This window comes from Rhinolophus ferrumequinum, chromosome 7, assembly GCF_004115265.2.
Source record: "Rhinolophus ferrumequinum isolate MPI-CBG mRhiFer1 chromosome 7, mRhiFer1_v1.p, whole genome shotgun sequence".
NCBI classification, from domain to species: Eukaryota; Metazoa; Chordata; class Mammalia; order Chiroptera; family Rhinolophidae; genus Rhinolophus; species Rhinolophus ferrumequinum.
The window spans coordinates 51295707-51323212 of record NC_046290.1 but is presented as its reverse complement, the minus strand read 5'-3'; the positions used below and the strand labels follow the sequence as shown (position 1 = coordinate 51323212).

The 27506-nt window shown below is 39.3% G+C and overlaps 1 protein-coding gene across 1 annotated transcript in view; it reads right to left on the bottom strand.

The window, feature by feature from the left end:
- CMYA5 (cardiomyopathy associated 5) overlaps positions 1-27506 on the bottom strand; it is a 92936-nt gene that overhangs the window by 29064 nt on the left and 36366 nt on the right. The window contains exons 2-7 of the mRNA XM_033110234.1: positions 15751-25963; positions 12887-12982; positions 11286-11519; positions 9458-9480; positions 5081-5199; positions 789-938 (exon numbers count right to left, since the gene is read on the bottom strand). Coding sequence (XP_032966125.1) covers positions 789-938; positions 5081-5199; positions 9458-9480; positions 11286-11519; positions 12887-12982; positions 15751-25963 — 10835 coding nt within the window. The remainder of the gene's footprint in view (positions 1-788; positions 939-5080; positions 5200-9457; positions 9481-11285; positions 11520-12886; positions 12983-15750; positions 25964-27506) is intronic.

Below are 27506 nucleotides of genomic sequence, written 5' to 3'. Positions count from 1 at the left end.
TGCTCACCTGGTTTCTAAAATATATGGGTCTGTCTTCAACCCAAAATGCCAGCACTCTCATCTCTGATTCACCAGGAAGTACAGCCATAAACTGCCTGGCTTCTAGATCTTATTAGAAGTTCTACTGAACAGAGAGATATTTACAAAGGCTCAACTGTAAGAAATGTCATCCACTCACCCTATTAAGCACTTTCACCTCTATTTATGCATTCATTTGGGACACCAGAAAACTATACCATATCTAGGCCCATGCCTTGAGAAGTGTAAACTCTGAATTAACCTTTATAATTTGTTTATAACTGCTATCAAAGGTAGAGCTAAAAAAAAATGCCAATCCAATGCTGCATTTGCATTAAAATTATTGTGGAGGACACTGTCATAGGTATAGCTCATTTCTCTTCTACACAGTGGCACACATTGCACTTGTCTTTTAGACTTCAGTACTGATTGAAACTTTGTTCTCCCTGAAACTCTGGTGTGTTACCTCCTTTCTGAAAAGGAGAATCACCTAATTGTGTCTGTTATCCTCAGAACTCAAAGTCAAATTTGAATTTCAGTTACAATAGTCATGTTGACCACAATGATATACACACATTTTTTATTTCCTTGAACCTGATTTCAAAATTTTGCTTATACGTTATTTCATTATATGGTTGTTGGTTTGTTGTTGCTTTTATAAGTGGCTATCAATGCTTTGTGGAAAGCACCATAATATGTATATGATTAAATACTTCACATTAAAATGCAGAAATGTACACATGCACCTGTATCTGTGTTAGCAACCCTACCGTTTAGTTCTTGGTCATCTTGTGGCTCCTCCATGCAGTAAACCTGGAATGAGTCAATGACATCTTCCTTGTTTATGCTCCAATAAACTGCAATTGTTGTACTAGTGGCGGAATTTGGTTCCTGAGGTTCTAACCTAGGCGGCTGTGGAACTGGAATATAAGCAAGAATTATTATAACTAATGCTGTTTTTATGATTGACGTTTTTCTTTTTATAAAAGTCACTTATGCTTGTTGAAAAAAAATTCAAACAATACAGAAATACATAGAGTAAAACTGGTAGGCTTCCCTAGTTCCCAACAGCCCCACCCCCAACCCAAAGGACAATCCTTGGAGGCAACCACTGTTACAGTTGAGCGTGTCTCCCTCCAAAATATTTTCTATATGCATTTGTGTATATGCACATAAAACACACATATAATAGAAATAAACAAAAATGTATCCCCAAATGGGATCACTTGATAATATTCTTCTGTAGTCCTATATTTAGAGAAATTAACTTATAACAGAGTAAAGGAGGCATCAAATGATTGGTTTTTTCTTCAAAACAAAAACTGGACTATGCTTTCCCAAATAACCAATGCTATATCCTTCTAAATCAATATGGAGTCTATATTCACAACGGGGACAAATGAAACATTTTTTAGCTATAGTTGCTATATCATCAAGCCTGAAAAAGACTTGCACAAATAAAATATGAAAATATACTTTCGGAAACTGCTATCCCATTTGCTCTTCCCAACATGACTATACTCACAAAGTTGTGTTTTTTTTTTTTAAGTTAAAATATAAAAATTACGTAAGGAAAAAAGTACCCTACTAACTGATTCACATATAAGGTTTACCTAGCTGGTAAAACTCTATTGTTCTGAATTTTAAAGACAACAATATTCTCAAGTGTTTTGCTAGAGATTTAAAAAGTCTGTAATTATGCAAATTGAACATCAATGGTATATACAACACTATAAATCAAGAACTTAGGCAATTCTCCTCCAAATTTTGGGGATACAAAAGCATTAAACATATTTTACAAATTAGAGGTAAAGGTTATTCCCATAGTTGAAAAGATGTCATGCTTTTACATTTATTTTTGTGCTTATTTTTTTCCAGTCAACAATTTCCTGAGAAATAAACTTACTAGAAATCATATGGGCCAAATTTATGAGATTACTTTATTAAATGTCAGTACTGAACGAAAAGAAAACATGGTTAGTTCAACAAGGAGTTAAAAATGAGGGTAAAAAATGGGTCCAAAGAATGAAAAAAAGAGACAAACTGAAGAGATTCAATAAAGAGCGAAAGGGCTAAAGAAATACACAGGTATGAAAAATGAGACGCAGGATAAGTGAGTGGTTAAGTTCATGAGCTTCAGAGCAACGAGGCTGGCCTAAAGTTAAAGGCCAGATCCCCCACTTATTAACTGTGTTATCTTAGCCTCAGTTTCCCCATCTTTAAATTGAGAAAACAACAGTAACAATAATTCCACTTCGTCCCAGGGTTGTTGTAAGAAGCAAGATAATGTATATTCAGTGCTTAGCAAAGTGTCTGACACCTAACAAGTACTGACATTTAGAAGGCAAAATAGTTCTGGCAAGAGCACAGAAAATGAAGGGGAAAAGGCAAGAAGACCCTTGGGGGTGTTAAACTAGGGATCCACCGTCTGGTAAGTCACAGAGGACTACAGAGGCAAGATGTGCTGAGCAGGCTGCCGTCAGGCAGGAAGCATGCCTGTCAGAGCACCTCCCCAAGGACGGATTATGGTTCAGAGATCCTTATGCTGTCTTTGACTTCATTGTTTGCCTTCCCAGCAGGAAATCAGTGTCACATTCTAAAGGAGTCCATCCAGATGAATGCAGTACAGTAAAATTTCATGGTGCCCAGGTTTATGGAAGAGACGAGCAGAATGCTTCAACTATTGTCAATCGTCTTTGAAGCAGCATTGGGGAACTCCTTGAGGCATGAACAATGAAAATGCTCCCCATTTTTTCCTATGAATTATACACTGAGTGACATTTGCTTTTTAAAAATGGTAACATCCTTTCAAAAATATCTCTCTCTGGTAGCTTAACCAATTTAAAAACCTACTAATTGACCACCCCCCCCCCCAAATCACCAAATTTTAAGGAAGACGTAATTGTAGGAAATTAAGCAAAGCACGTAGGCTAGAAGTAATTTTGCACTTAATGTGCTCCTTCCCCCAAGAACATTAAAGTTAGAACATCTTTTTTCAAAAACAGGAAACACTCTTACTTTTCAAAGTATCCTAAAATTAAAATGGAAATAAGAATATTTTACAGATGTAATCTAATTACAATGGCTGGATTTATAATTTCTGTGATAAATGAATATCAGAGACCTAGATTTTATATTACCAACTCTGTGTTTACACTTCTGTAGTAATCAACTTGAATAGGAGTAATGCCGAAAACGACAAAATGGGATTTTAAGGCTTCTTTGCCAGAGGCTAAGGAATTGGGCGGAGGAATCACCCCCGTGGGTTCCCTCTGCCTGATGAAGTATGCCCTTAAAGAGCTGTCACACTCAAGGAGCTAAGCATTAGATCAACTTGGACTTCAGAACCTGTGCCCAGGTACAGATTCTCAGTCAAAAAAGTCCCCAGGACGGCAGCATTATTCACAGAAGCCAAAAGATGGAAGGGACCCAAGTGTACATCAATGGGTACATTGAATGGATAAGCAAAATGCGATATAGACCTACAATGGAATATTATTCAGCCTTAAAAAGGAAGGAAATTCTAACACATGCTACAACATGGATAAACCTTGAGAACAGTAGGCTTAAGTGAAAGAAGCCAGTCACAAAAGACAAATATGGTATGATTCTATGTATACCGTGTTTTCTCAAAAATAAGACCTAGCTGGACACTCAGCTTGAATGCGTCTTTTGGAGCAAAAATTATTATAAGACCAAGTATTACATTATATTACATTATATTATATATTATATTATACTATACCATGTTATATTAGACCCGGTTTTAAGACTCGGCCTTATATTATAGTAAAATAAGACCAGGTCTTATATTAATTTTTGCTCCAAAAGACTCAGCAAGTCAACACACTGTGTTCCAATTCTGTGACGCAGACACACAACCCGCAGCATTTCTCTCTCAGAGATCAGTTTCCCCAAAACGGCTTGGAACTACTGGGACTGCCAGAGCCACTGTTTCTGAATGAATCATTAACACTTAGTGACAATTTAACTCTGTGATCTCTCAAATATATAAAATGTCCTCTCACTGCCCAGCAGGTATTCAAAGAATATTCTTCTAAATGAACAACAGCATATAATGAATCCCCTAAAAGCAAAAGATCTACTCTGTTAATCAGAATTTCTTAGTTTGCAATCCTGCTCTATTTAAATGCCTCTTAAAAACATAATAAGAAAACACCCTTTTGTTTTGAGATATTTCTAGACAAAATCCATCAGGATAAATGACTGAATTTTTCACTTTATACAGGGTTGGTGGGGTTTTGGTCTTTTTAAAGACACAGTAGTAGCCTTTTACTAGTTACTAAACTAAAACTCTTCCTACAGAAATGAAATGAAAATTGTCAATTTAAAAACAGCATCTGTCTTTAAGTTGGTTTTAAAAGAATGTAGCATCTTTTAAGGAGGACATCTGAGTACATGCTACAGTAACTGAAACTTGGTAACTTGACTGAAACATGGCAGCTTTGAGAAATTTAAATAAGTTTCATTGTCTTGTTTGTTAAAATAGCAAATTAAAAAAATATTTTGAAGAGCTGGCAAGATGCTTCTGACAGCTGAGTAGGAGGCTTCTGGCGACATACAGAGCATGATGCTGAGCTGTTAGTTCTCTAAGCTAATCTGTTTAGCTTGAAAAGAGGAAAAAGGACTCCACTGAAGAGGGGAAAACCACTCATAAGGACAAATCTGTTCAATACGTATGAAGATATTTGATTTATTTTTCCTTCTATACCTGGCTGCTGGCATGAAGCAAATAATCTCTAGAAGAGAGGGAGAGAAATCCTACTTGAAAAAGGAAAATAAGAGGAGAGCTTTTGGTTCCATTGCAACATCTCACACTTCCTCGATATCCCAGAACAGTCATAAGGCTTCAAAGTGAAATATAGTTTATAACTGAAATGGTATGGTAGTCTCAGGCTTTATTTCAAAATCTAACTTTAAATTTTTACAACTAAGATTTTCCTTTTTCCAGTTATATTTTCCTACATTCAAAAACTTTGTGAAACAAACAAGGGAAAACTGCCAAATTTCATCAAGGTAATTAATATATTAAAATTCCTACCAGCCACTTGTTTTAACATCTGGTCAGTTCTCGCCGAGCTGTCATCATAATGTTCAAAAAGTGAAAATGCAGCAGGCATTTTCTCTAAAGAAGCAGTGCTCTCCATTGCAGAAAGCAACCTATCAGGGAAAAATATTTCATATAAGTCAAGAAACTATTAATATACAGAATGAAAGCGAAATACAATTATTCAAAATGAAGTTGGTGGTGGGGGTTTTTGTGAGGCATTGTATCCCAAAAGGATTTAAACTGTCTCAAAGTCTAGAAATATATGTCTAAAATCTATTTATCCTTAGGATTCTTTGGTGCAATTGGTAATATTAGAAATTCCATTCTTATATGCTCGAGTCTGAAAAGATTTTGATGATGTTAATTTTGCATCTATAAAGTTAGTCCTAAAAATAACTACATTTTGATGATTATTTTTATTTATTTCCTAAAGATATAAAGGTTCAGAGTCTGTCTGGATATTCACATATTGTATGATGTTTTTGCTGTTCTCAACCCTCATCATTATGCTTTAAGTCATTTAGTCTTTCATAAAATATGTTCCCCTACTATGTGCCAGGCACTGTTCTGGGTAGTGGGGATATAGCAGTGAAGGAGGATAAAGTCTACCCATTCTTAAAAGATGAAACAAGCCACAGTTTATAAATTAATAGCTTTTATAGACTCAAGACCTTCTAAGGAGGGATGCCAACGAATACTAACGCTTAGTACTTGCATCAGGTGAAATCTGGGCTTTAAAAAAAAAAAAGAAAGCTCAATTCTGAAGAAGGAGAAGGAGCATTTATCTTTAACAAGTGGGGTCTCAACTTTGGCTAGGAGCTCTCCTCTGTGCAGCTGCCTCATGGAGGACTGGAATTACCTTCCAGCAATTAGGCAGCTGTGAAGCGCTCCATTGGCTTCAGCATCATGGACTCTTTAGTTTGGGCAGCAGACTCACCTCTAAGCCTTTGCACTTGCTGTGGGAACTTTTTCTTCTCCTAGATACTTGTATGGCTCCTTCTTCACTTCACTTAGATCTCTGTTCAAATGTCAGCTCCTCAGAGAGGCCAGCCCTGAATAGGCTAAACACGCGGTGCCCATCCCCTCTACCCCTTACCCTGCTGCGCTTTACTTCCTCAAAGTTGACACGACCTATTTATTTTGGTCTGTCTACTTCACAGGATATGTAATCTAGATGCTGGGAAACACTTTATTTTCTGCACTCCTGCATTGTAATCTGTTACTTGCTATATAGTAGGCATTGAATAAGTACATTTTGAATGAATAAGAGGACAAAGTTTCATTTGAGTGAGAATATCAGGTCTGGTCAATTTTTTATCAATGTGAGGGAAAAAGGATTACAAAATATAACTGAAATATTTAAAGAGTTCCCACTATGCTTACTAGTGTTAGAAATAATGAAATTCACTATAATTTGATTTAGGAAAGATGGTTCCAGTAGCGCCTTCAAAGAGGAGGTGACATTGGGCTGAGTTTTAAAGAATGAATAGGCGTTTCCCAGGCAGAAACAGGAGTAAGGAGGGTGTAGATAGAACAGCATGGATAAAGGCCTGGAGTTGTAAAAAAGTATGGCACATCCCTGGGCTACCTTGAGAATTAGGAAATGGGGACAGAGATGAAATAAAAAAGTAGTTTGACTGTGAAGAGCCTTTCATGTGTACAAAGAGTTCCCGTTTTATCTTTTAAGGCAGGGAGAGCCACAGGGAAGTTTACACAAGGGAAGTTCAGAAGAATGCCTGGCAGGAGTCTGAGAAAGGATCAGAGCAAGTGGACTAGACAGGCAGCGAGGTCAGTTGGGAGGACCCCACTATGCCAGGTGAAGGAAGACAACAGGAGCATAAATTAAGGCTTTGGGGATGCAGAGGGCGAAAGTGACAGACTCAGAATTGATAAACAGTGGTGACTAGTACATATACTAAGCCCACTCAGTACACGTCACTGACTAATTAGACGACTTTTTGTAGCACAGAAACTCAGGCTGTAGATACCACAGGTAAAATGTTTGTGTTTCTCCATACGTACTGACCTGTTCAACTTTAACATCCATATGTGAAAGGGTGACTGCACATATTTTTATGAGCATGTCCTGCAATGGTTGTAACTCTCTTTTTCATTATTAAAACACACAAGAGCACAACAGAGAACAAGAATGCATCCTCTGAACAGAACAGCGTTTTCTAAGCAAATGTGTTTTTCAAAATATGGAAATTTTGAGTCTAAATATGCTTGACAGCATTCCTTAATTTAAGCATTTTCAGTGTTGAGAAGAATCATTTACTATACAAGCACTGTCTTTAGAGACATAATATGAAGGGAGAAAAAGCATCAAGATCAAAAAACCCCCAAAAAACAAAACGATAATTAGCACTTCTCATAGAGAAGAATACCAGTAACATTGAGACTTTGAGGTACAAGTTGTCTTGAGGACATGAAAGGCTTCTTCTTGAAACAATCAAGCTTCATCACGTGTGCACATGTGCACAGGGTTTTCTTTGATCATATTTCTTCACCAGATCCCGAATTTTGTTGTCTTTTTTCTTTACTGGTTATCCCAAGTGACATGCAGCTTTAGCAAAGATTAACTCACTGTCCATCGTACAAGGAAACCAAAAGTAATTAAAGTAACACACAGATGAACAAATTCAGGCACAAAACTAAAGAAAGGATATTTAGAATTCAACGGGTGCCAATTCACACTAGCAAGTTAATATGCTAATGTTTAGAAAAGTAAAAATGTAGTGTAGCATTTTTTAAGGTAAAAGCATGTGCCAATTTTCATTCACCAAATTTCCCTGCCAATCAGTGTCGGAAGAGTGGATGAAATATAAATAAGCAAATATGTATCTATACTGTCCAGTGTATAAAGAATAATACTATAAATCCTTATACTTTAGGATAAAAATCAATATCAACAATCTGTAGAAGAAATGTATAATTTTTAAAAAGCAAAGGAAACTGGGAACAACGCCTGGGTATCAGTTTCGTGACCTGCCTTTTGTGCCTCATGCTCCTGCGTGAGAACTGGTCAACAAGCAGATGCCTTGGCCCACCCTGGGTTCTCAAGCAGTGGATCTGAGGTGGGGCCCCAGCAGCTCTGGTTTAACAAACCGCACAGCTCATTCTGGCACAGCCAACTTTGGAAACCATTGGGCCAGAGGACACATTGTTATAAACCAGAGGTTGTCAACCCCGGCTGTGCATTAAAATCACTTAGGAAGCTTTGAAAATGCCCAGGCCTCACTCCAGATCAATTAAACCAGAATCTCAGGGGGTTAAGATTCAGCCATCAGCATTTTTAAAAACTCCCTGGGTGATTCTATTTCTAACAGAGCCACTATAATAAAACTCTCATGGAGTAATGTCAATGTTAATACTATACCAATTATTTTCTTAAAACTTACTGGCAATATTCTGTTGAATAGATTTTCTAAAACGTAAACAATTTCTCTGTGCAGTTTTCACTATCTAAAAAAATTAGGTTTCCAATTCCAACCCACATTCTATATTTTAATATATCACAAATACAAATTTCTGATTTTACTTTATGCTAGCTCACAATATGGCATTGAAGTAAACTGAAGAGAATGGTCACAATTTTAGAAATTTACATTAAAGGGGTAAAAAAGATAAAAACATTAGGCTCAACCAGTAGGAAAGACCTCATGTCTTGCTATGAGACAAAAGGAAAAAATGTGTCAGATCAGTATAAGCATTTCAATATCAGAAGCTCCAAAAGATAAATATAGATCTGATGTTATGTGTTTTTACAGACAGCATTTCCCAATTTTTGTTGAGTGTTCTGCCTTTCAAAAGAATGAAGAACTTCTCCTACATTGAGTGTTAAAAACAACAGCACAAACAAATCAAAAAAGGAAGATTCATTTAGGTTAGCTGAGCAGAAAAAAGGGAAGATAAATGCATGCTTATCTTTTGAAGAGAAGATGAGAGAACACTCCATTAAGATTATATTAACTTATAAAATTACTCGAGGCAGATATGAATGATTCTTTCAAATACTCATATTTAACTAATAAGTCTAAGTATCTACAAAACATTCTGCATGCAGTGACAGGAAAGATGATCTAGATTAGGTTGAAAATACAGCCTACGAGTACATCTTAAAGAAGCAGTTAAAAAATCTACACTATGATAATTGTTATTTAGCTAAAGCACATGCAAGTTTCTTTCAAAGCTGCCATTTAGCTTTTAAAAGCACTGTGTCTAAAAGTGAAAATCCAGTAGCTCACTACATGTATGTGTTTTTAATTGGAAGTTTGTTTTCTATAAAGCATCAAAATATTAGCAATAAAGCACACATACAGTCATGCTATTCTCAGCCACCACCACATTATGTCATGTTTTATATACCTTTCATTGATTTCCTCAAACGACTTATGAGGGAGGGAAGGAGGGGGAGAGAGAGAGAGAGAGAGAGAGAGAGAGAGAGAGAGAGAGAGAGAGAGAGAGAGAGACTAATTAACAACAAAAAGAAAAACCAGCCTAGAATATTAAGGTTATGCATGTTCTAAAATCTTTATTCCTTAGCTTCCCCTGAGGTTGTTTCTCTTGGGCAGCAGGAAATTTGTGCTTAGAAGGAATGGGGGGACAGGGAGGTCTGTGCAGAATGGAGTTTCCCGTTCTGCTCTAACTCTCTGTGATCACCAAGGCCAGCAATGAGCTGCTTATGCTTTGCTCCTCTCTATGGATTAACAAATGCCTTCCAGAATAGAATTCTCCAAAGCAACAAAAATGACTTAAACTTGTTCAATGTGGGATAGATACCAAACACGTAACCAGTAGTTATCTCTGGGTGATACCTTCTCTGTGCTTTTCTGTATTCTCCAAATTTCCTAAAATGGATATATGTTCCTTTTATAAGCAGGAAAAAAAAGTGTTTTCTTGTTTACAATTTGTTCTTCTAGAGCAGGGGTGTCAAAACTGCGGCCCACGGGCCAACTGCGGTCCGCAATCCATTGTTAATTGGCCCAGCAAATTCCAAAAATGTATTTAGTTTACTTAAATAAACCAGGTGAGGCAATACGTACTTCACCTCGAGTGAGTGGCCCGGCTGTTTGTGTATTTTACCAGATATGACCCTTGGTGAAAATGTTGAAAAAAGTTTGGACACCCTTGTTCTAGAGAGAAAAAAATACTCTTATCAAACAAAGGTAAGGTTCTTAGGGAACACAAAGCACTTTATTAATGTTAACTTCACCAGAGGTGCCTAATTTTAAAATATTAAAGCTTTGCCTTAATTAAACATAAAGCAACTGAATGATTTTCATTTTCCTTTGAAGATGCCATGTTCACCTCACCTAAATTTGCCCTGGCTGGAGGTATCCCCAAAAGCAAATCAAAAGCCTAACATCACCCCATTTTGCCTTGCTCTATCTCTAAACTTTACAGGAGGCCTGGGGAGCTTTGAAAGGGAGGTCCCCACTCATCATGCGATGGTGCTTTCCTCCAGTTTGACAATCAGGTTTGGGACTGCCCTCAAAGAAAGTATCTCCATTACTCCTGGTTAATCCTGGATCCACAGAAAACCAGTACCTTACTGAATGCTCTAGGGAATTAGGGGAGCAAAGGGATGCTTGTGTGGTGCAACTTGCAGAGCACTGAAAGGAATCTCAGTCCACAAGTTACTCATTTGAGTGAAGGGACCTGGTCTCCAGGAAGACCCTTATAAAAACATCAACATGTTACCTGAGAGAGATGTCATATGATGTCACCCTTTTGCATGCTGGAAGTGTACCAAAATGTTACTCTCAGCCACTTGGGGAGACTCAGAGATAATAGTCCCTGTGAGCGGTCACTTCAGGTTAGGGGGTGGAGAGGACAGGCATGATGAGGCCATGCATTGGAAGATCATGCTGGCCCCACACAGAGCATGCCATGGTAAGGTTTTCAGGCTGCGTTCCTTTCCTCGTAGAAGGTGACCAATCCATTGTGACAGAACAGACAGATGATGCCATGGTCTGATTTCCACGTATCCTTCAGCTGGATCCGGGGGGTAAGGATTAGCTGGGCCTTTTCCTTAGGCATTAGGTCTGCCCCAACAATTTTTAATTATCAGATTTGTAGAAACCCCCCACTGAGATACATATGATCTTAGGGAACATCGGAAGATAAATTTTTAAAAGTAGGTTTGGGCTAGAGTGGGTGCAAGGTGTTTGGGCCTGTTTTAATTGGTGCTTACAGTCAGGAAAACAGTCTCATCAAGCTCCTCGGCTTCTCTCACGATGGTCTCTAGAGTGTCCTTGGCTGTGTCCATGCTCTGCAGGAAGTGGACCATCTGATCATGCAGGAACTCCATCTTCTTTTTCTTTACTTCCTCAAAACTCTGGGCTTTCTCATCGTACTGTGCTAAAACCTTCTTCATCATCTCCTCATTCTGTTCTTCCAGCCTTTTCTCATTTTTACTACAGTTTTCCTAAAACAAAACAAAACGATTTCTGAATGAAATGAGAAGAGTGCGTCTTTTTTTCTTTTTCTTTTTTTAAGAGAAACACCAGCTGTTTAAAGAATTGACCTCTGGCATCCTGATAAGAGAATCACAGATTATGTGCACAGTCTAAATTTTCAATCCACCAACCTCCCTTTGACATAGATCGCTTTGCAAGAAAATTCACTGTAGGAGCCTCATCAAGAAGGATTTAGTTAATGAAACAACAAAAAAAGATATTTGTAGGGACGTCTTGCCCAACTGCATTCCCACATGATAAAACTTGAAAATGACATCACAGTGAATGGAGATCCATGCCCTTCAGGCAGTGGAGAGGGTTGGTTTAGTGCTATTTTCACCACTCTGCTAAAATCATAGAGTGAGGGAGGTAGCAGCCAGGATTTTGGACAGGGTGCTACATTCATAAATGCTCTCTCCAGGAAAGCTGCTCCCATAGGAGAAACTTTATTGCCCATCTGGACAAATCCAGATGCCTGGCTGTCCTCACTAGCGGGCTAGTGATAAGGTGATCATATAATTTGCTGTCTAAAAGGGATACTTCGGAGGGGCACTAAAAGTAATTAGCAGGTGTAAATTGATCTACAACTGGAGTTAAGCAGACCTCTCACAAGCAAACTAGGATGTGCTCTAGTGACAGCTCTAGTGATAAGGAAACTGTGCACCAGCCTTTTGCACTGGTGCTCTGCCACTCCTGATTGACAAGTGGGGATGCCTGGGCCATCTCTGTCTGCAGGTGGAACATGCTATGCCCTCTCTTCACTGCAGAGGGAGCAGAGGCCAGCAGCTAGGAGGGCATGAAATCATCAAAAACAGTACCATGAGAAACACTCATTTGTCCTGTGCATGGGACACTGGGCAGTGACTTAGAACATTTCTACAGAGCTAACCCAGCAAAAGGCAGGACGGGGGAGCAAATAAGAACTCAGACCTGAATGCAAATCTTGTCTCTAAACTTACTATGACCTTGGGCAATATATTTAACTCTAAGTCTCAGTTTCTTATCTATAAAATGGAAACAATAATAACACCTATCTCCCATGGTTATTGTGAAGATTAAATTGGATAAGGCATGTAAAGCATTTTGCCCTATCATAGTAAGTGCCCAATAAATATCGATGTGTTTTTAAGGGCAACTCATTCATCCTTAGACAGAAAGTAGTCTCACTGCTGATACACAGATGGAAGACTTTAAGGACCTTCACTTTTAATGGAACAAAACAAACCATGGCAAAGCACATACGCACACACAAACCCCAATTCAGATCCTTCTAGCTCAGAATCATTTACTTGTGATGCCACGAACAAACCAAAGTAAAAGGAATATGGTAACTTACCTCAATGGTATTAAAAAAAGATTCTATCTCACTAACAAAGGCTTCAATCCTCAAGGACTTTTCTTGTAAATTTTCTAGAAATTCTGCTAATTGAACCTGAAGAAAAGAATTAAGATATCATTAGTATATGACATTTGAGAAAAGAACTTCAAGCAATGAGGTCCAATTTCCTTATAAATTTAGTATGGTTGGTAGATTTACTATACCATGTTAACTTAACAAATCAATCTTACACTTTTTTGCTGCTTCATCTAAATTGACTATAGATAATTCTGTATGAAAAACTACTAGGAGGTTTCCGAGTGAGAGCAATGGGACTTCTTGGTGAGTTGGTGAGTTCCAAGTATATTTGTTTTAGTGGACTATGGATTTGAATGATTTCTCCTTAGTAAGACTTTGATTTTATATATTGTCTTTCATCTAATAGCAGGCTTTTTGCTGAATTGGTCCAACATATCTGAGTGGTCTCCTCACATTTGCGCCAATGGCTCAGGTGAGCCGGGAGCACCTGTCCCTAAGAGGGACACCAGACCTGAAATCTAGCATACCAAGTGGAAGCTATCTACTAAAGAGACCCAAAGGTTCTAATGATCCTCAAAGGGTTAAAATACTCAAGGACCGCTAGCTAGAAAATGTTTGGGTGATGTGGGAAGATGGTGCCTGCTTTATCCATAGTTATAAACATCGCTGTAATCTATGCTGCTAAACTTAACAAGTAACAACACAGAATAACAGAGCTTCATCTGTCTGATTCACTACTCACAGGATGACAGAGAAATTACACTGATGGAAGCCCCTTCTTTTCTTGGACTCTTTCTCACCTCTATGCCTTTTCATTCAGTATTCCCTATCTCTATAATGTCCCTGCTGCCCTTGTTTGCTGGAGGTACTCTGTGTTATTTAAGGCTCACCCAAGCTTCACCTTTCTAAGACACCATTTCACTCCAAAAGGTTCATTTCTCAGAACACTGCTGCCACAGCAGTGTACTAATTTGGGGGAGCTAAAAAATCTATCTTCCTTTATTTTCGTTTTCATTCCCAATGATTAGCATAGTTCATGACAAGGAATAGGAGGTCAATAAATATTGAGAAAGAAGGGAGAGACTGAAGAAAGAAAATAAGTCATAGACAAAAGATAATCCACCACAATGGAGACGAAGTAGGGGGAGAAGCCAGGTCCTGGGTAATCTGTAAAAGCAGCGTTCAGTTCCTGAATAATCAGAAATGGCCTATTCACAAGATGCTAGAAAGTCTCAAGTTCCAACTTTCAAAATAGATTTTTAATTTTTAAAAGTTGTCAACCAACTTTTCATCTTCACCAATGATTTAATGAAAAAGAGCAAGACTCTTTGGCTTTAGTCAACTGTTTTATTCTACTTTCTCATACTGTTTGGAGAAGATAAGGAGAAAAAAACTTTAAAGTGGTTTGAAAGCAGGGGACATCATATATCCCTGCTTTTGAAATGTTTTAAATTAACAATATTTAGACAGAATGGTATTTTAATTTCTAGAGAAATTAAACACAATTGAAAGACTGAAAAATAAGACTGAAAAAAAAATCTAGTCTTCTTTTTGCTAACAGTGCCCAGTAGTTGTTAATGAACAAAATCACATGTCATCAAAGAATGGGGCACATATCAGTGCTGCTCATGCATCCCAATGCCTGAGAACTCATCAAAGAAATCACTCCATTCCCTACCCCTAAACTTTATCATGTAAAGTTTCAACAAAATTTCACCCTGGAGAAATAGAACCAATATCAGACAAGTGAGGAAGGATTAATTTTCTAGGGAAAAAAAATGCCCAGCTTCTAATGTTATCCTATTAAATCAAAATGAGACTTGCAATTATATAACAGTGACCTAACTTAATAATCATATTGAAAATCACTATCACTAGCAAGTCACTGAGCCCAGCAACGTGAATATACAACCAAGAGCATGAGCTCTGGTGTCAGACGGACCTGGGTACCAACCCTCGCTCCGTCTTCCATGACCTTGGGCAAGTCACTGAAACTACCTGGGCCCATTTCATTATCTGCAAATTGATGACATGACAAGGTGGTTGTGAGGATTAAAAGATACCTTGTGTATAAAGAGCTTAACACACTGCCTGGCACAAAGTCCTAAATTCTTGTTATTATTCGCATTTTTAGGTCATTCTGGCTACTCTATGGAAGATGGGTTGCAGAGATAAGAATAGGGCTTCAGCCAGAAGGCTACTGAAAGCTAGAAGGGAATCTCAAAGACTAAATGGTCGATTTCCACTAGTGTCTCTGGGGAAGTGGAGTACTGATAATCACATCCATAAGGATATGTGTTGTAACTAACTTTGTAACATTGGGAGTCCATAGACATAGCCAGAAAGAATGCAAAGGTTTTCCATTTCTAACATCCATTTGAGAAATAAAGAGGAAATATGGAGGAAACTGAAATTTAAAATGTCTTACTGTTTTGTTCTTTTTATAAAACTTGCAGTTAAATTGCTCAATGGAATAGAAATGTGTATTTTTAAAGGATGAGATTGTAGGTAATTGAAAACAAATTTTTTGTGCTCAAAAGCATTATATATTTTACAATTTAAAATTATTTGGCTTTTTTGGATAATGTTAAGGGTTACTGCTATAAGAGAAGACCCCTCACAGGTGGCAGCCCTCTATTATTTATCCTGGTATTCCCAGAACCTGGAAAAATCCCTGGCACATAGTGCATACCCAATAAATGTTTGTCAACGGATCTTAACTAAATGCCTGGTGAAATATTCTTAGTTTTTTTTCACACTAACTATTATGCCTAAAAATGAACGTATTAAATATTGGTCATTTTTTAAACCAAGAAAATAGGAAAACAAAGTAATGTACTTACCTTTACAGCACTTATAGCTGTATCAAGCGTTGAAACCTCATGGTCTTTATGGGTGCCAAACATCTTGTCAACGGCAGAAATTGGGCTTTTGCAAGTGTAGCAATATGTGTCAATCTGGGACTTTTTCAGTTCCTTTTGTTCCTTCTCGGCAACTAACTCTGATGATAGTTGGTCTTCTTCTGTCCTCTTTCTGTCCAACTCTCTCTGTTCAGCAGACATACTTTGTTCCACCTCACTTACAAATTCATTTTCACTGATGTGTTCAAAGGATTCCTTTCCTTGAGGTAACAGGTCTTCAGGGGTAGAGACTGAATACGGTTCTTCTGATAAAGTGTCTTGAGTAACCACTTCGTAATTCTGGGATTCAGCAAATTCATACTCATCCTGAATAGGGCTATTGCGGAGCCTATCTTCACTTGGCTCAGGTGGGACCACTATGGCAGGTACTTCTTGCAGCGTTTCCTGAACACACGTAGCACCAGGTGCGAATTCTTCCTCTGGGAAGGTCACTTGTACTGGGACATTCACATTGACCTCGGGGTTTGCATTTGCTGCTTCATGACTCTGACTGCTCGTTTCATCTACTCTTTCCAGAACATGATGGGTGTCTTCAAATGGAACTGCATAGCTTACCTTCTGGGTAACCACTGTGACTTCCTCAGCAATGGGAGCTTTTCTCTGCGTAGCTACATTGTCCAAGGTCTCCATGTGGTCTCCTGATTCTCCTTCCCTGGAAGCAGCTTTCTGTTCCTCTTCCAGGCTCTTTTCCCCAAGAATAGTTCCAAACCTCCCCCAAACTTCTCCTTCTGTTGCTATTGGTTGGTACGAATCATCCTTACCAACTGTTTTTTCTTCCAGACCTTGACATTGGTCCTTTTCAGTTACAGATGTGTCATGGAGAATGTCATCTTTGAGTATGTACTTCTCAAAGTATATTCCCGTTCCATCATCAGTATCAGAATTTCTGCTTGGAAATGATGCCTCAGAATTCATGCTGTCACCTTCAGAAGCTGTCTCCCCTTCTTTCTTTTTCTCTCCAACTGCTTCTTCATACAGATCCTTGTATAAAAATCCAAGTGCAGGTGGCTCTTCCAGAAGTTCGGGATTAATGGCTTTAACAGTGGTAGGAAATATCTGGGTTCGTGACAAAACTCCTTCCTCTGCATCAAATAAAGGCATCCCAGGTGATTTTGAGTCCACATCTCTGTTTATACTCTTTGGAGCATCTCTGTCAGATGATTTTTGGATAACCAAAGACTTTTGGGTCTCTAGGTGAGATAACTTGTTGTAGTCCTTTTCTGGTCCATAAAATCTTTCATCTAATTCCACCAAGTCATATTCACGTTCGAGGGCACTTTCCTCTGAACTTTCTGGGAAAGAGATAGTTTCTTCTGGAATTTCCTTTGAGAGTTCTGCTTCAACATTTAATTTCGATAGAACTTTCTGTTTTTCTGGGTCTGGGGAGATGTTATAATCTATCAATGTATATTTTTCAAAATAATCCTCTTCACTGGGAATTGTGGGCTGATTAAAGGCTAAATCACCAGTTTCTGAATCTGTGGCTATCTCTTTTGTTTTATGAGTTTCCTTTTGTTTACTTTCTGTCAACGATGTAACTTTTTTATCAGAATCTTCTAATTTACTCTTTAATGTTTTATGGCAAGCAATTGCCTCACTATCAGCATGGAGGGGTAGAGTTTTAAATGAGGTCTTCTCTTCCAAATATTCTAACTTATCTTGCATTTGTTCGCTTTCTTCCTGATCAACTGAAGAAATAAATGCAGGAGCATGAATATTCAATATCTCGCAGCCTTCAGAAATGATACTGAAGGCACTCTTTTGATCTTCTGAAAGTCCAGCTGGCTTACTAGTCATTTTAAATCCACCTTTTTCATATGTGTCTTCAGGCTCCTCGGATATTTCTCTAGTAGAAACCATTTTATCGGCACTGGTTGTTGATGCATTTCTTATAAATTGAGCATAGTTGCTGCTTGCTAAAGAGGGTGGTTCGTTTACATAAGCCGATTCTAGAGCCTCCAAGTGGTGCTTTGAAAGAACAGGTTGTTTAGATATTTCAGATGTTTGCTCTTTAGATGTTTGAATAGGACAGACTGTATGCCTATCTGGAGTCATTTCTTGTCTCGTCACTGCACTAATTTCTTTGTTCTTTACTGTACTAATTTCTGGAGAAGCCCCTGAAACAAGTGTTTGTGGTTTCACAGATGACAACAAATGTGATGGTGTTTCTAAGGTCTTTGATTCACCCACAGGACGATCTAAAATCCTTTCAGATTCTTTAGCTGGAGATCCTTGTCTCATACTTTCTTTTGTGATATCTATTGAACCATCCTTTGACACTTCTGATACCGTGACCTGTCCCTTTTCTTCACTGTGACTCGCCATATCCCTGCTTGATTTTTCCAATACCAGATTTCCTTCTTTAGGAAAAGAGCGGTTATCTATTTCCTCACAATAAGGAAGATCCACTGGAATGAAAGCCTCAGGTTTCTCCACCAACACTTTACTTTCTTCTAATAGATGTGGTTGGATTCCTACTGTCTTTGTTTCCCCGATTTCTGGGTGAGCCTCTGAGATCATGGTGTCTGATTTTTCAGTAATTGATATGGTTTTAACTAATGAAAATGGTTGAGTTTTACCCAAAGAATGACTTAAAGAGACATCTGATTCTTCAGGTGTAGACCTGATTACATTCACAGAATAAGGCTGAGTTTCCTGCTTCTTCTCCCCTTCTGAAAATACATGTGACTGCTTGGCTTTTTCTTCTCCTTTCTCCTCCACAATAAGTTTGTGTCTTTCTTTGTGGTCTTTGTTTTGATAGACTTGCTGCAGCACACCAGCAGCTTTTGATTCTTCCAATTTAATAGATCCATGTGTAATTTGTGCCTTTCCAATTTCATTATTATCTCTTAGCTCTAATGGTGCCACAGTTTCTTGTTTTTCTGCCAGCACCATCTTTTCTGCCAAGGAATATGATCTGGTTTCCAAGTTATCTTTCTCCTCAGTTGAACTAACAGACCTGAGTTTCATTTCTTCTTCAGAAATTTCCAAGGAAGTAGGTTTGGACATTTCTTTCTTTAGTCTATCTTCACCAAGATCAATAAGACTGCCTTTGTATTCTTCTATTGGCAAACTTATTGACTGTGGCTTCTCTGATAGCTTCATGGTACTTTTACTTGTGCAGCTAGATGAAGCTGATTTGGGCTGTTGTGGCACCTTATCTACTGCATCAAATGAAAAGAGTGATTTTTCTGTTTGATCACTTCTTGGCTCTTCCTGAGCAATAGAGATACTCCATTTAGAGGGAGAAGAGATTTCTGGCATCTGGGCTCTTTTACTATCAGTGACACGCAGAGGAACAGCATTTTTGGCTTCTTCCATAATGGATTTCTCACCCATGGGAGAATAAGATTGAATTCCAAGATGTTCCTCACCATCAGCAGAAGTAACTACTGAGTTTAGGTCCATTTCTTCTGAATAGTCTAGGGTTTCTTTCTTGCCATGATCTTCACTGGACACCTCAGATTTAGATTCTGGCTGTTGTAAATCTTCTACATTTGATAAAAGTGTCGGTTTTTCTTTAAAATCTTGACCTTCACCAGATTTAACCAAAGCACCTCTGGACTCTTCAGCAGCTGTAAGTTTTGCCTCCGGTAATGGATGGTCAGCTGCTTTCTCAGTTGCATTCAAGTCCTCTGGAGCTGTACCTTTAGGCTCTATCACAGCCACTACTTTTTCTACAGATTGACTTGGCTGAGTTTCTAAATCTTCTTTTTCAGCAACTTTGTTACTTGCAGTGCTTGATCTAAAAAACAAATTGGACATCCACGATGTAAAAGATGAAATTCCTTTCTTTCCCTTTTCCTCAGAAAGTCCTGGTTTAACTGCCTTTGGCTGCTTAGGCAGCTTTTGTGTCTCCTCAGGGGGCTCTGCGGGTTGAGGTGCTTCATTTTCTTGGATCGAGGAGAGGGGTTTTATTTGTGTGGGTATTTTCCCTTCAGAGGTTGGTCTCCCTCTCTCATTAGCATCGTCTACAACCTTTACCTGAACTGGTTTTGATTCTTCTAATGGCTTCTCTCCAAGTAAAGGAGAGATACTGCTGTGTGCTTCTTTTCTATTGCTCAATGCAGGTTCTATATCTTTTGCCAGAAAATGGCCTTCTTTGACCTGTTCCACTGATGAGCCAGACACTGGTTTCTGGAGGATTCTTTCAGAAGGTAGCTTGATTTCTTCCTGGCTGTCTTCTTTGGGAGGCCTGGTAAATTCTGTGCCTGCTTTCTCCAATATTGAACTTCTAATTCCCACAGAAGAAATAATCTGTTTCCCCTCTGTTTCACTTCTCTGTACATTTCCAGCTGGAACTAAAGATTTTGGTTTTGGGGCCAGCCGTATTTCTTCAGAAGAAGTTTCAGTTGATAAGGTCTCTTCATTACCCCTGGAGATATCAAGAGTAGATACTGGTTCTTGTAATGATAAATGAGATTTTTCAGCAGAACGTGGCAGAAGCTGCTTTCGGGTTTCGTCTTTATCTAACAGAGGAGGCTTGAGCTGCCTTGCCATAACATCACTGCGGCCGGAGGAAGCTGGCTGCACAGATCCCAGTACTCTTTCTTCATGAGGACTTGCCAAAACACTTTCTGGCTTTTCCACCATCCAGTTTTCATTCTTTGAAGGAAGAAAGGCCTCTTTCATTTGTGTTTCTTCAACATCTGCCGACTCAGTTGTCATAAATGATTTTGATTCTTCTAAAGGCAAATTCTCTTTCATAATTGAAAGTTGTTTAATACCCAGATCTTGTTTATCCACACAAGACGTGCTTACATCAGGTAATTTAGCAGCCTGATTATAATGAAGTGGTTTTTCAGGCTTCTCTTGTTCCATGAGGAGGTCAGAAGAAGCAATCTTTGAGGGTTCGGTTATACTCTGAGGTACAGGGAACGAATCTGGTTGGTCTGTTTCTTCATTTGGTGTAGTTACAGTATGTCCTGTAACTTGTGCCTTCAAATTTGCTGTTGGCTGTAATGAGCTTATTTCTTGATTTCCCCCCCTTTTAAAGTCAGCTGAATGGTTCAACTCTTCCGATAATCCTTTTAAAGAAATAGTATATGGCTGACATTCTTCTTGGTTGTCTCCTTCAACTAGAGAGGTGAGCGGTTTTTTTGATTCTAAGCTGGCTACCTTAGGAGAGATAGATTTAATTTCTTGCTTCTGAGGTTCTTCCTTAAAGCATGATGAAACCTCCAAAATTTCAGGCACTATAGTTGACCCAGGAAGTTCCCTGTTTTCTTCTTTTCCTTCTCCTTTGCTCCTAACCTCAGCAAGGCCCTTTTCTAAGATAGAACCCCCTGTTTCAGTTGTAGGAGATTTTATTTGTTTGGTATCTATAGATCCACTTTGCCTACCTAAACCACTAGTGAATTCCAACTCAGCATTTGGTAATTCTGATACTTGGTGTGGCTTGTCTTTCTTCTCAGGACCCAAAGAGAGCTCTGCCAGACCAAGATCTTGTTTTTCTGACAGGAAATGTCCCTGAGCTGTAGAAGATGTCTCCATTCCCTGTTTGTTCTTACCATGACTGAAGGTTGGTAATGTCAGAGCTAAATCATTTGACTCTAAATTTTCCAGCTCGGGAGAAGAACTTGCCATCTTCTCATTTTTGTCTTTTGGAACTATATATTTGGGTGCAGGTGACACGTTTTGTGAGGAAGGAAGTTCAGTTTCTTTTTTCTGTATCTCACCACCTAGGCTGGGCGAAAGCACATGTTCAGGCCCTGACACCTCTGAGGCAGACACAGAATTCTTTTTCTGTGATAAAACCAAACGTTCAGAGTCAAGGACTGTAGAAAATGATAGACCTTGTTCATTTTCTACCCTTGCTTCCTTGGATGCATCTGCATGCTGAGAAGACAGTGTTTGGGTTATTGGCAAGCCAGGTGTAACTTCTTCAGTTTTTGCCTTTGAGAAAATAGAATGCTCTGGTATAGAGGATATGCTTGGAGGTGAACCAAATTTAATTTCCTTCTCTGCTTCTGACCAAGCTGGATGTTTGGACGCAGCAGTTTCAATGGGAGGAGAAATAGCTTTAATTGTTACGTTTTCTTCTTCTTTAGGAAGTGAATGCTCATCTATAGATGTTACCAATGGTGGCAAACCCCTTCCTAAGTCACTCTCTCCTACTTTTGGATGTTCCATAGGGGTGGTAAGAGCTAACTCTGTTGGGATTTCTTCTTTTGCTAATTTGGTTAAGCTTGAATCATGCTTAGTTACAGATGTTGTGGTTGTTGAAGAGCTGGGTTCAATTTCTTTCTTTATTTTTTCTGACAAATCTGAAAATTCGGGTGCAGATTGTCCACGTTCAACTCCATTTTCCACTCCTCGTGAAGCTGAATGCAGCACTGTAGGTGTACCAGTTATTTTAGAACCATGTTTCACTTCCGTTTTCACTACTGATAAAATCTCAGGTCCAGATGGAGATGTTTCCTTTACAGGTGAATATGGCTTTATTACTTCAGGCTCGTTCCCTGACAACTTTCTTTGTTCTAGTTCAGATGTCACAGTTGGAGCTAAATTGGGTTTGACATCCTTCTTTCGCTCATCTACCAAGTCAGACAGAACTGAATATTTCATCCCAGATCCTAGAACATTTGGAAGCTGAGGCTCCATTTCTTGATCTTGTGATACATGTACTGTAGCTTCTTGAGAGTCGGGCACAATTTCTTCCTCACTTTTAACTTTTAACAAAGCCATCTGTTCACTTGCAGCTTTTGGAGTGAGCAATGCTTTGGGTTCTTGTTCTTTCTTAAGAACTGAATCAGGTGAAATTGAATCCTGAGATGAAGGCAAAACAGGTTTGGTTTCTTCCTTTATCTCGGATGGTTGCACAGGTAAAGAAACAGGTGTTGTACCTACTGATGAACTTGTCTTAATTTCTCCCTTTCCTGCTTCACTGGTTAAATATGGTGGAATCAAATTTTCAGACTTAGGTTCTAAAACTGCTTGAGTTTCCTGCTTCTGTGCTAAAATGAGATATTCAGATACAGATGCTAAAGTTGTTTGAGCATCTGCTTTCTCTGCTTTATTTGTTGCAGGTGACACACTCAAGTCTTCAGGTGCAGACGTCAGATGGGAAGGTTCAGCATGTTGCTTCTCTGATGAACTGAGATGCTCAGGTACAGGTGTAGAAGCTGTTGATTCAACTTCCTCATCTGCTTCTGAAAAGCTGGAATATCCTTGAGCAGATATTGCAGCTAACAGTAAATCAGGCTCAATTTCATTTTTCTTTGTTTCTGGGATTCTATATGATGGGAGTGAAATTTGTGATGCTGAGTCTGGAGAAAAAAGTTCAGCTTCTTCAGTGTCTTCATCTGACAAAATAGTGTGCTCAGATGGTGATGTTAAACATATTGGAGAATCAGACTCAAATTCTCTTTTCTCTGTTTCCTGAGTTGCATAGGGTGGAAATGAGAATTCTGACGCAAATGCAGAGTCTGGAGAAAACGGTCCAATGTCTTCTTGCTCTTCTTCTGAGAAATTCATAGGTGAGGAGGCGCCTTTTAGATTTAAAGGAGCACTGTGGACAATTTCTTCCTCCTGTGATTCTGGTGTTGCACATGGTGGTACTGAAAATTCAGAAACGGAGGTGGAAGAGGGTGTGTACTGCTCTATTTCTATTGTCTCTTCCTCTGATGGGACCACATATTCAGATGGGGTGGCTGAAAGTGGTGGGGCTTGGTATTCAGAAGTCAATGCAGTTGTGCATGGGGGCAGAGAGTGTTCAGACACAGAGGCCACCTCTGGGGAATATGGCCCAGCGTCTTCCTTCTCTTCTGATAGAATCATGGGCTCAGAAACACCTTTCGATTTTAATGGGGACACATCATCAATTATTTTCTTCGGGGCTTCCTGTGTTACTTTTGGTGGAACTGCATATTGGGAAGTCAATGTTGAATCTGGTGCAAAACGCTCACTTCCTAGGTCCTCTTCTGATAGGACTTCATGTTCCGACGCAGGGGCTGAAAGCGGTGGTGACTGGCACTCAGAAGTCAATGCAGTTGTGCATGGGGGCAGAGAGTGTTCAGACGCAGAGGCCACCTCTGGGGAATATGGCCCAGCGTCTTCCTTCTCCTCTTCTGACAGAATCATGTGCTCAGAAACATCTTTTGATTTTAATGGGGACTTATGGTCAGTTTTCTTCAGTGACTCTTTTGTTGCCTGTGACGGAACGGAGTCCTCAGAAGCTGATGTGGAATCTGTTGTGTAACGCCCACTTTCTGAGCCTTCTTCTCCGGACAGGACCACGTGTTGTGACGTAACTGTTGAAAACAGGGGTGCCTGGCACTCAGACGTCTTCTCAGTTATGGAGGGTGAGAAAGAGCGTTCAGATGCAGAGGCCGAAGCTGGGGAACGAGGCTCAAATTCCTCATTCTCCTCTTCTGACAAAAGTGCACGTTCAGATATAGATTTTACATTGAATGGAGAAACTGGCTCAACTTCTTGCTTCTCTAGTTCCTGGTTCATATCCTGTGGGACTGAATACTCTGATACAAAAGCAGAATCAGTAGAAACAGACTCATTTTCCTCTCTTTCTTCCTCAGACAAAGCAACATGTTCAGGCATTGATGTTGTCAGTAATGGTAGAATGGTCTCTTCTTCTTTCTGCTTCTCCTCAGGGACTAAATGTGGTGAGAAGGGCTCCTCAGAAACTGATGGACTTTCTGGGTAATCAAGTTCTATGATCTCTTCTTCTACTAAATTAGAATCTTCAGGCTCAGGGGTAGCAGCTATTGGTAGAGAAGTTTCTATTTCTTTTTTCTCTAGTTCCTCTAACACTAGCGGTTCAGAAGGAGAAATGGATGGCTCAGGCATGTTTTCTTCCTTCTCCCCTTTGACATCAAGATGAGGAGGCGTTAGTTGTTCAGAAACTGGTTCTGCCCTTTCTAGTGAAGTTAGGTCCAGTTCTTCTCTCTCTGGGCCAAAATCTTCCTGGACAGATGCTGCCAGATCTGGCGAACCCGTTTCCAGAGAATCCTTCTTTGCCTCCAGTGAAATGGAACTGTCAGCAGAATATATGTCTTCCTTCTTTATGTTATCCACTAAAGGTGGTGAGACTGAAGAGTCATGCTCTGAAATTACAGTTTCTTGTGAATCAGACTCAAATTCTTCCTTTGCTGTTTCCAGGAACACAGCTGCAGATGTATCGGGTATAAGAGAAGGCTCCGTTTCCCGGGGTTTTGCTTCATCGGCTGCCTGTTGTGACACGACCTGTGGAGGTTTGAGCTGTGTTTCTTGTTTTGCTGTGTCATTACTTGAATAAGAGGAAACTGTGTGCTTGGTGGCAGATGCAGCCTTTAGAGGAGAATCAGCGTAATTTTTCTTTTTATCCTCGCGACTGACTGAGGAGGTCAGGGACTTTGACCCTTTGGAGCGTACACCTCCCCAAGGTGAAGTAAGCTCTTTTCCTTTATCATCTTCTATGCTTTGGGCTACTAATTTGCCTGTCTTGGAAACTATATTAGCATCATGATTGCCTGAATCTGGCTCTAGACTGATGGATGACTCTTTCCCCTTCCTGTAATGTATTTCTTTAATTACATAACCCTTTGGCAATGTTCCATAAAATTGTAGAGGAATTAATTCTTCTTTAACTGAATTAAACATCTTAATTTTATATTGTACTGTTCCTATGTAGACTGGCCGTAACACTAACGGCTTGTGTTCTTTGTATATTGCTCCAGTAATAGGAGGTATATTTGAGGTGGTCTTTTTTCTCATTTTATCATAATTGCCTGTAGGTGACTTATCTTTCTGGGTCTTTAGTACTTGGCTTTCGGAAATTAAAGGATTATCTTTTTTGTTTGCTGGAACATCTTGGGCTTCAAAAGAATTTCTTTTTTTGTTGCCTTTGCGACGCAAAGATGGTGAGCCATGCTTTGACTTAGGTGTTCTTTTCCGAACCTTTTTAACTTCATCCACAATAAAGGAAACATTCCCTGCAGAAGAATTCATAGTCGACCCTTCCGGGCTACACACTCCAGAAGTCTGACTTTCCTCCGAAGCCCAAGGAGTGGAAGACCTACTTGAATTGGTCTCCCATGTTATTCCACTATCTTCCCGTTGAACTGTCACCATGGAAAAGGAGGGGTCAGATATGATACACTTCTGCTTGGTCTTGCCCTCTTCATCCTGGTCTGATAACCTACAGTAAATAATAACATTAATAATTATATATTTATAATAAAAATAACATTAGAATTTATTAGAATAATAAGTAAATATAATTTTACCAGGTAAAGGATTAATGTGAAATTAAAATAAATATTGCCATCCATATCAAAAAAGGAGAAGTATACAAAATAAAGTTTTAAAATTGTCAAATTCAATTACACATCCCAGGCTGAAATGAATCAATATCCCCAAACTCAAAAAAAGCTAAAGTGAAATTCACCACGCCCCCTTATCAGGATTATCCCCCTGACATCCCGTGGCTCACCGTCACTCAGGCTCACTCTCTAGTCACCAGACCTTCTACTATCACCACCCTGACCTAATGTTTTGGTTTTTTGATGTCTGATCTTCTTTATTTGTTACTCTTAGAAAACCTCTTTATTTTATTTTATTTTATTTTTTTATTATTTTATTTTATTTTATTTTATTATTTTATTATTTTATTTTATTTTATTTTATTTTATTTTATTTTATTTGGGAAGGGGAACAGGGCTTTATTGGGGAACAGTGTGTACTTCCAGGCCTTTTATTTTTCCAAGTAAAGTTGTCCTTTCAATCTTAGTTGTGAAGGGTGCTGTTCAGCTTCAAGTTGTTGTCCTTTCAGTCTTAGTTGTGGAGGGCACAGCTCAGCTCCAGGTCCAGTTTCCGTTTTCTAGTTGCAGGGGGCGCAGCCCACCATCCCTTGCAGGAGTTGAACCGGCAACCTTGTGGTTGAGAGGACGCGCTCCAACCAACTGAGCCATCCGGGAGCTCAGCGGCAGCTCAGCTCAAGGTGCTGTGTTCAATCTTAGTTGCAGGGGGCACTGCCCACCATCCCTTGCAGGACTCGAGGAATTGAACCGGCAACCTTGTGGTTGAGAGCCCACTGGCCCATGTGGGAATCGAACCAGCAGTCTTCGGAGTTAGGAGCATGGAGCTCTAACCACCTGAGCCACCGGGCCGGCCCAGAAAATCTCATTTTTGACTGCACTCAGACTTAGAAGCTCCCCCAGAAGACAGCCTATGTCTCTTGGCAATCTGTTCCTGGTGTTTTCCCTTGGCCTCCTTCATTCTCTTGGCCAAAAGTTTAGCATATTTTGTGGCCCCTTTCTTATTTTTCTTAGTACCCTGTTTCTTTAGAGCAATACATGACATTTGTGTTGCAGGACATGGAGAGTAACAAGACGCTGAACCTTGAGTGCTTTAGTCCTAGGTGTGTTACATTTTTTGTTTAGGGACTTTCTCAACATATTGGCAGACATCATCTTCTTCAGAAAGGTTTCGGATTCTGCTCGTTCTTTTGGGCCCCAGGCGATGCGGCACAGTAGTGTCAGTGAGACCAGGAATATCTTTCTCCCCTATTTTTACAATGACCAAGTTGAGAACACTCAGATTGACATCCACAATGCAACTCCGAACAGATTTGCACTTTCTGTCTCCTGTCCTCCTTGGTTTATAACAGAAATGCCCCTCACTCAGGAGCAGGCAGACTCAGCCATGGGTCAAAATGCCCTGCTTCTTGGGGAAAATTTTGT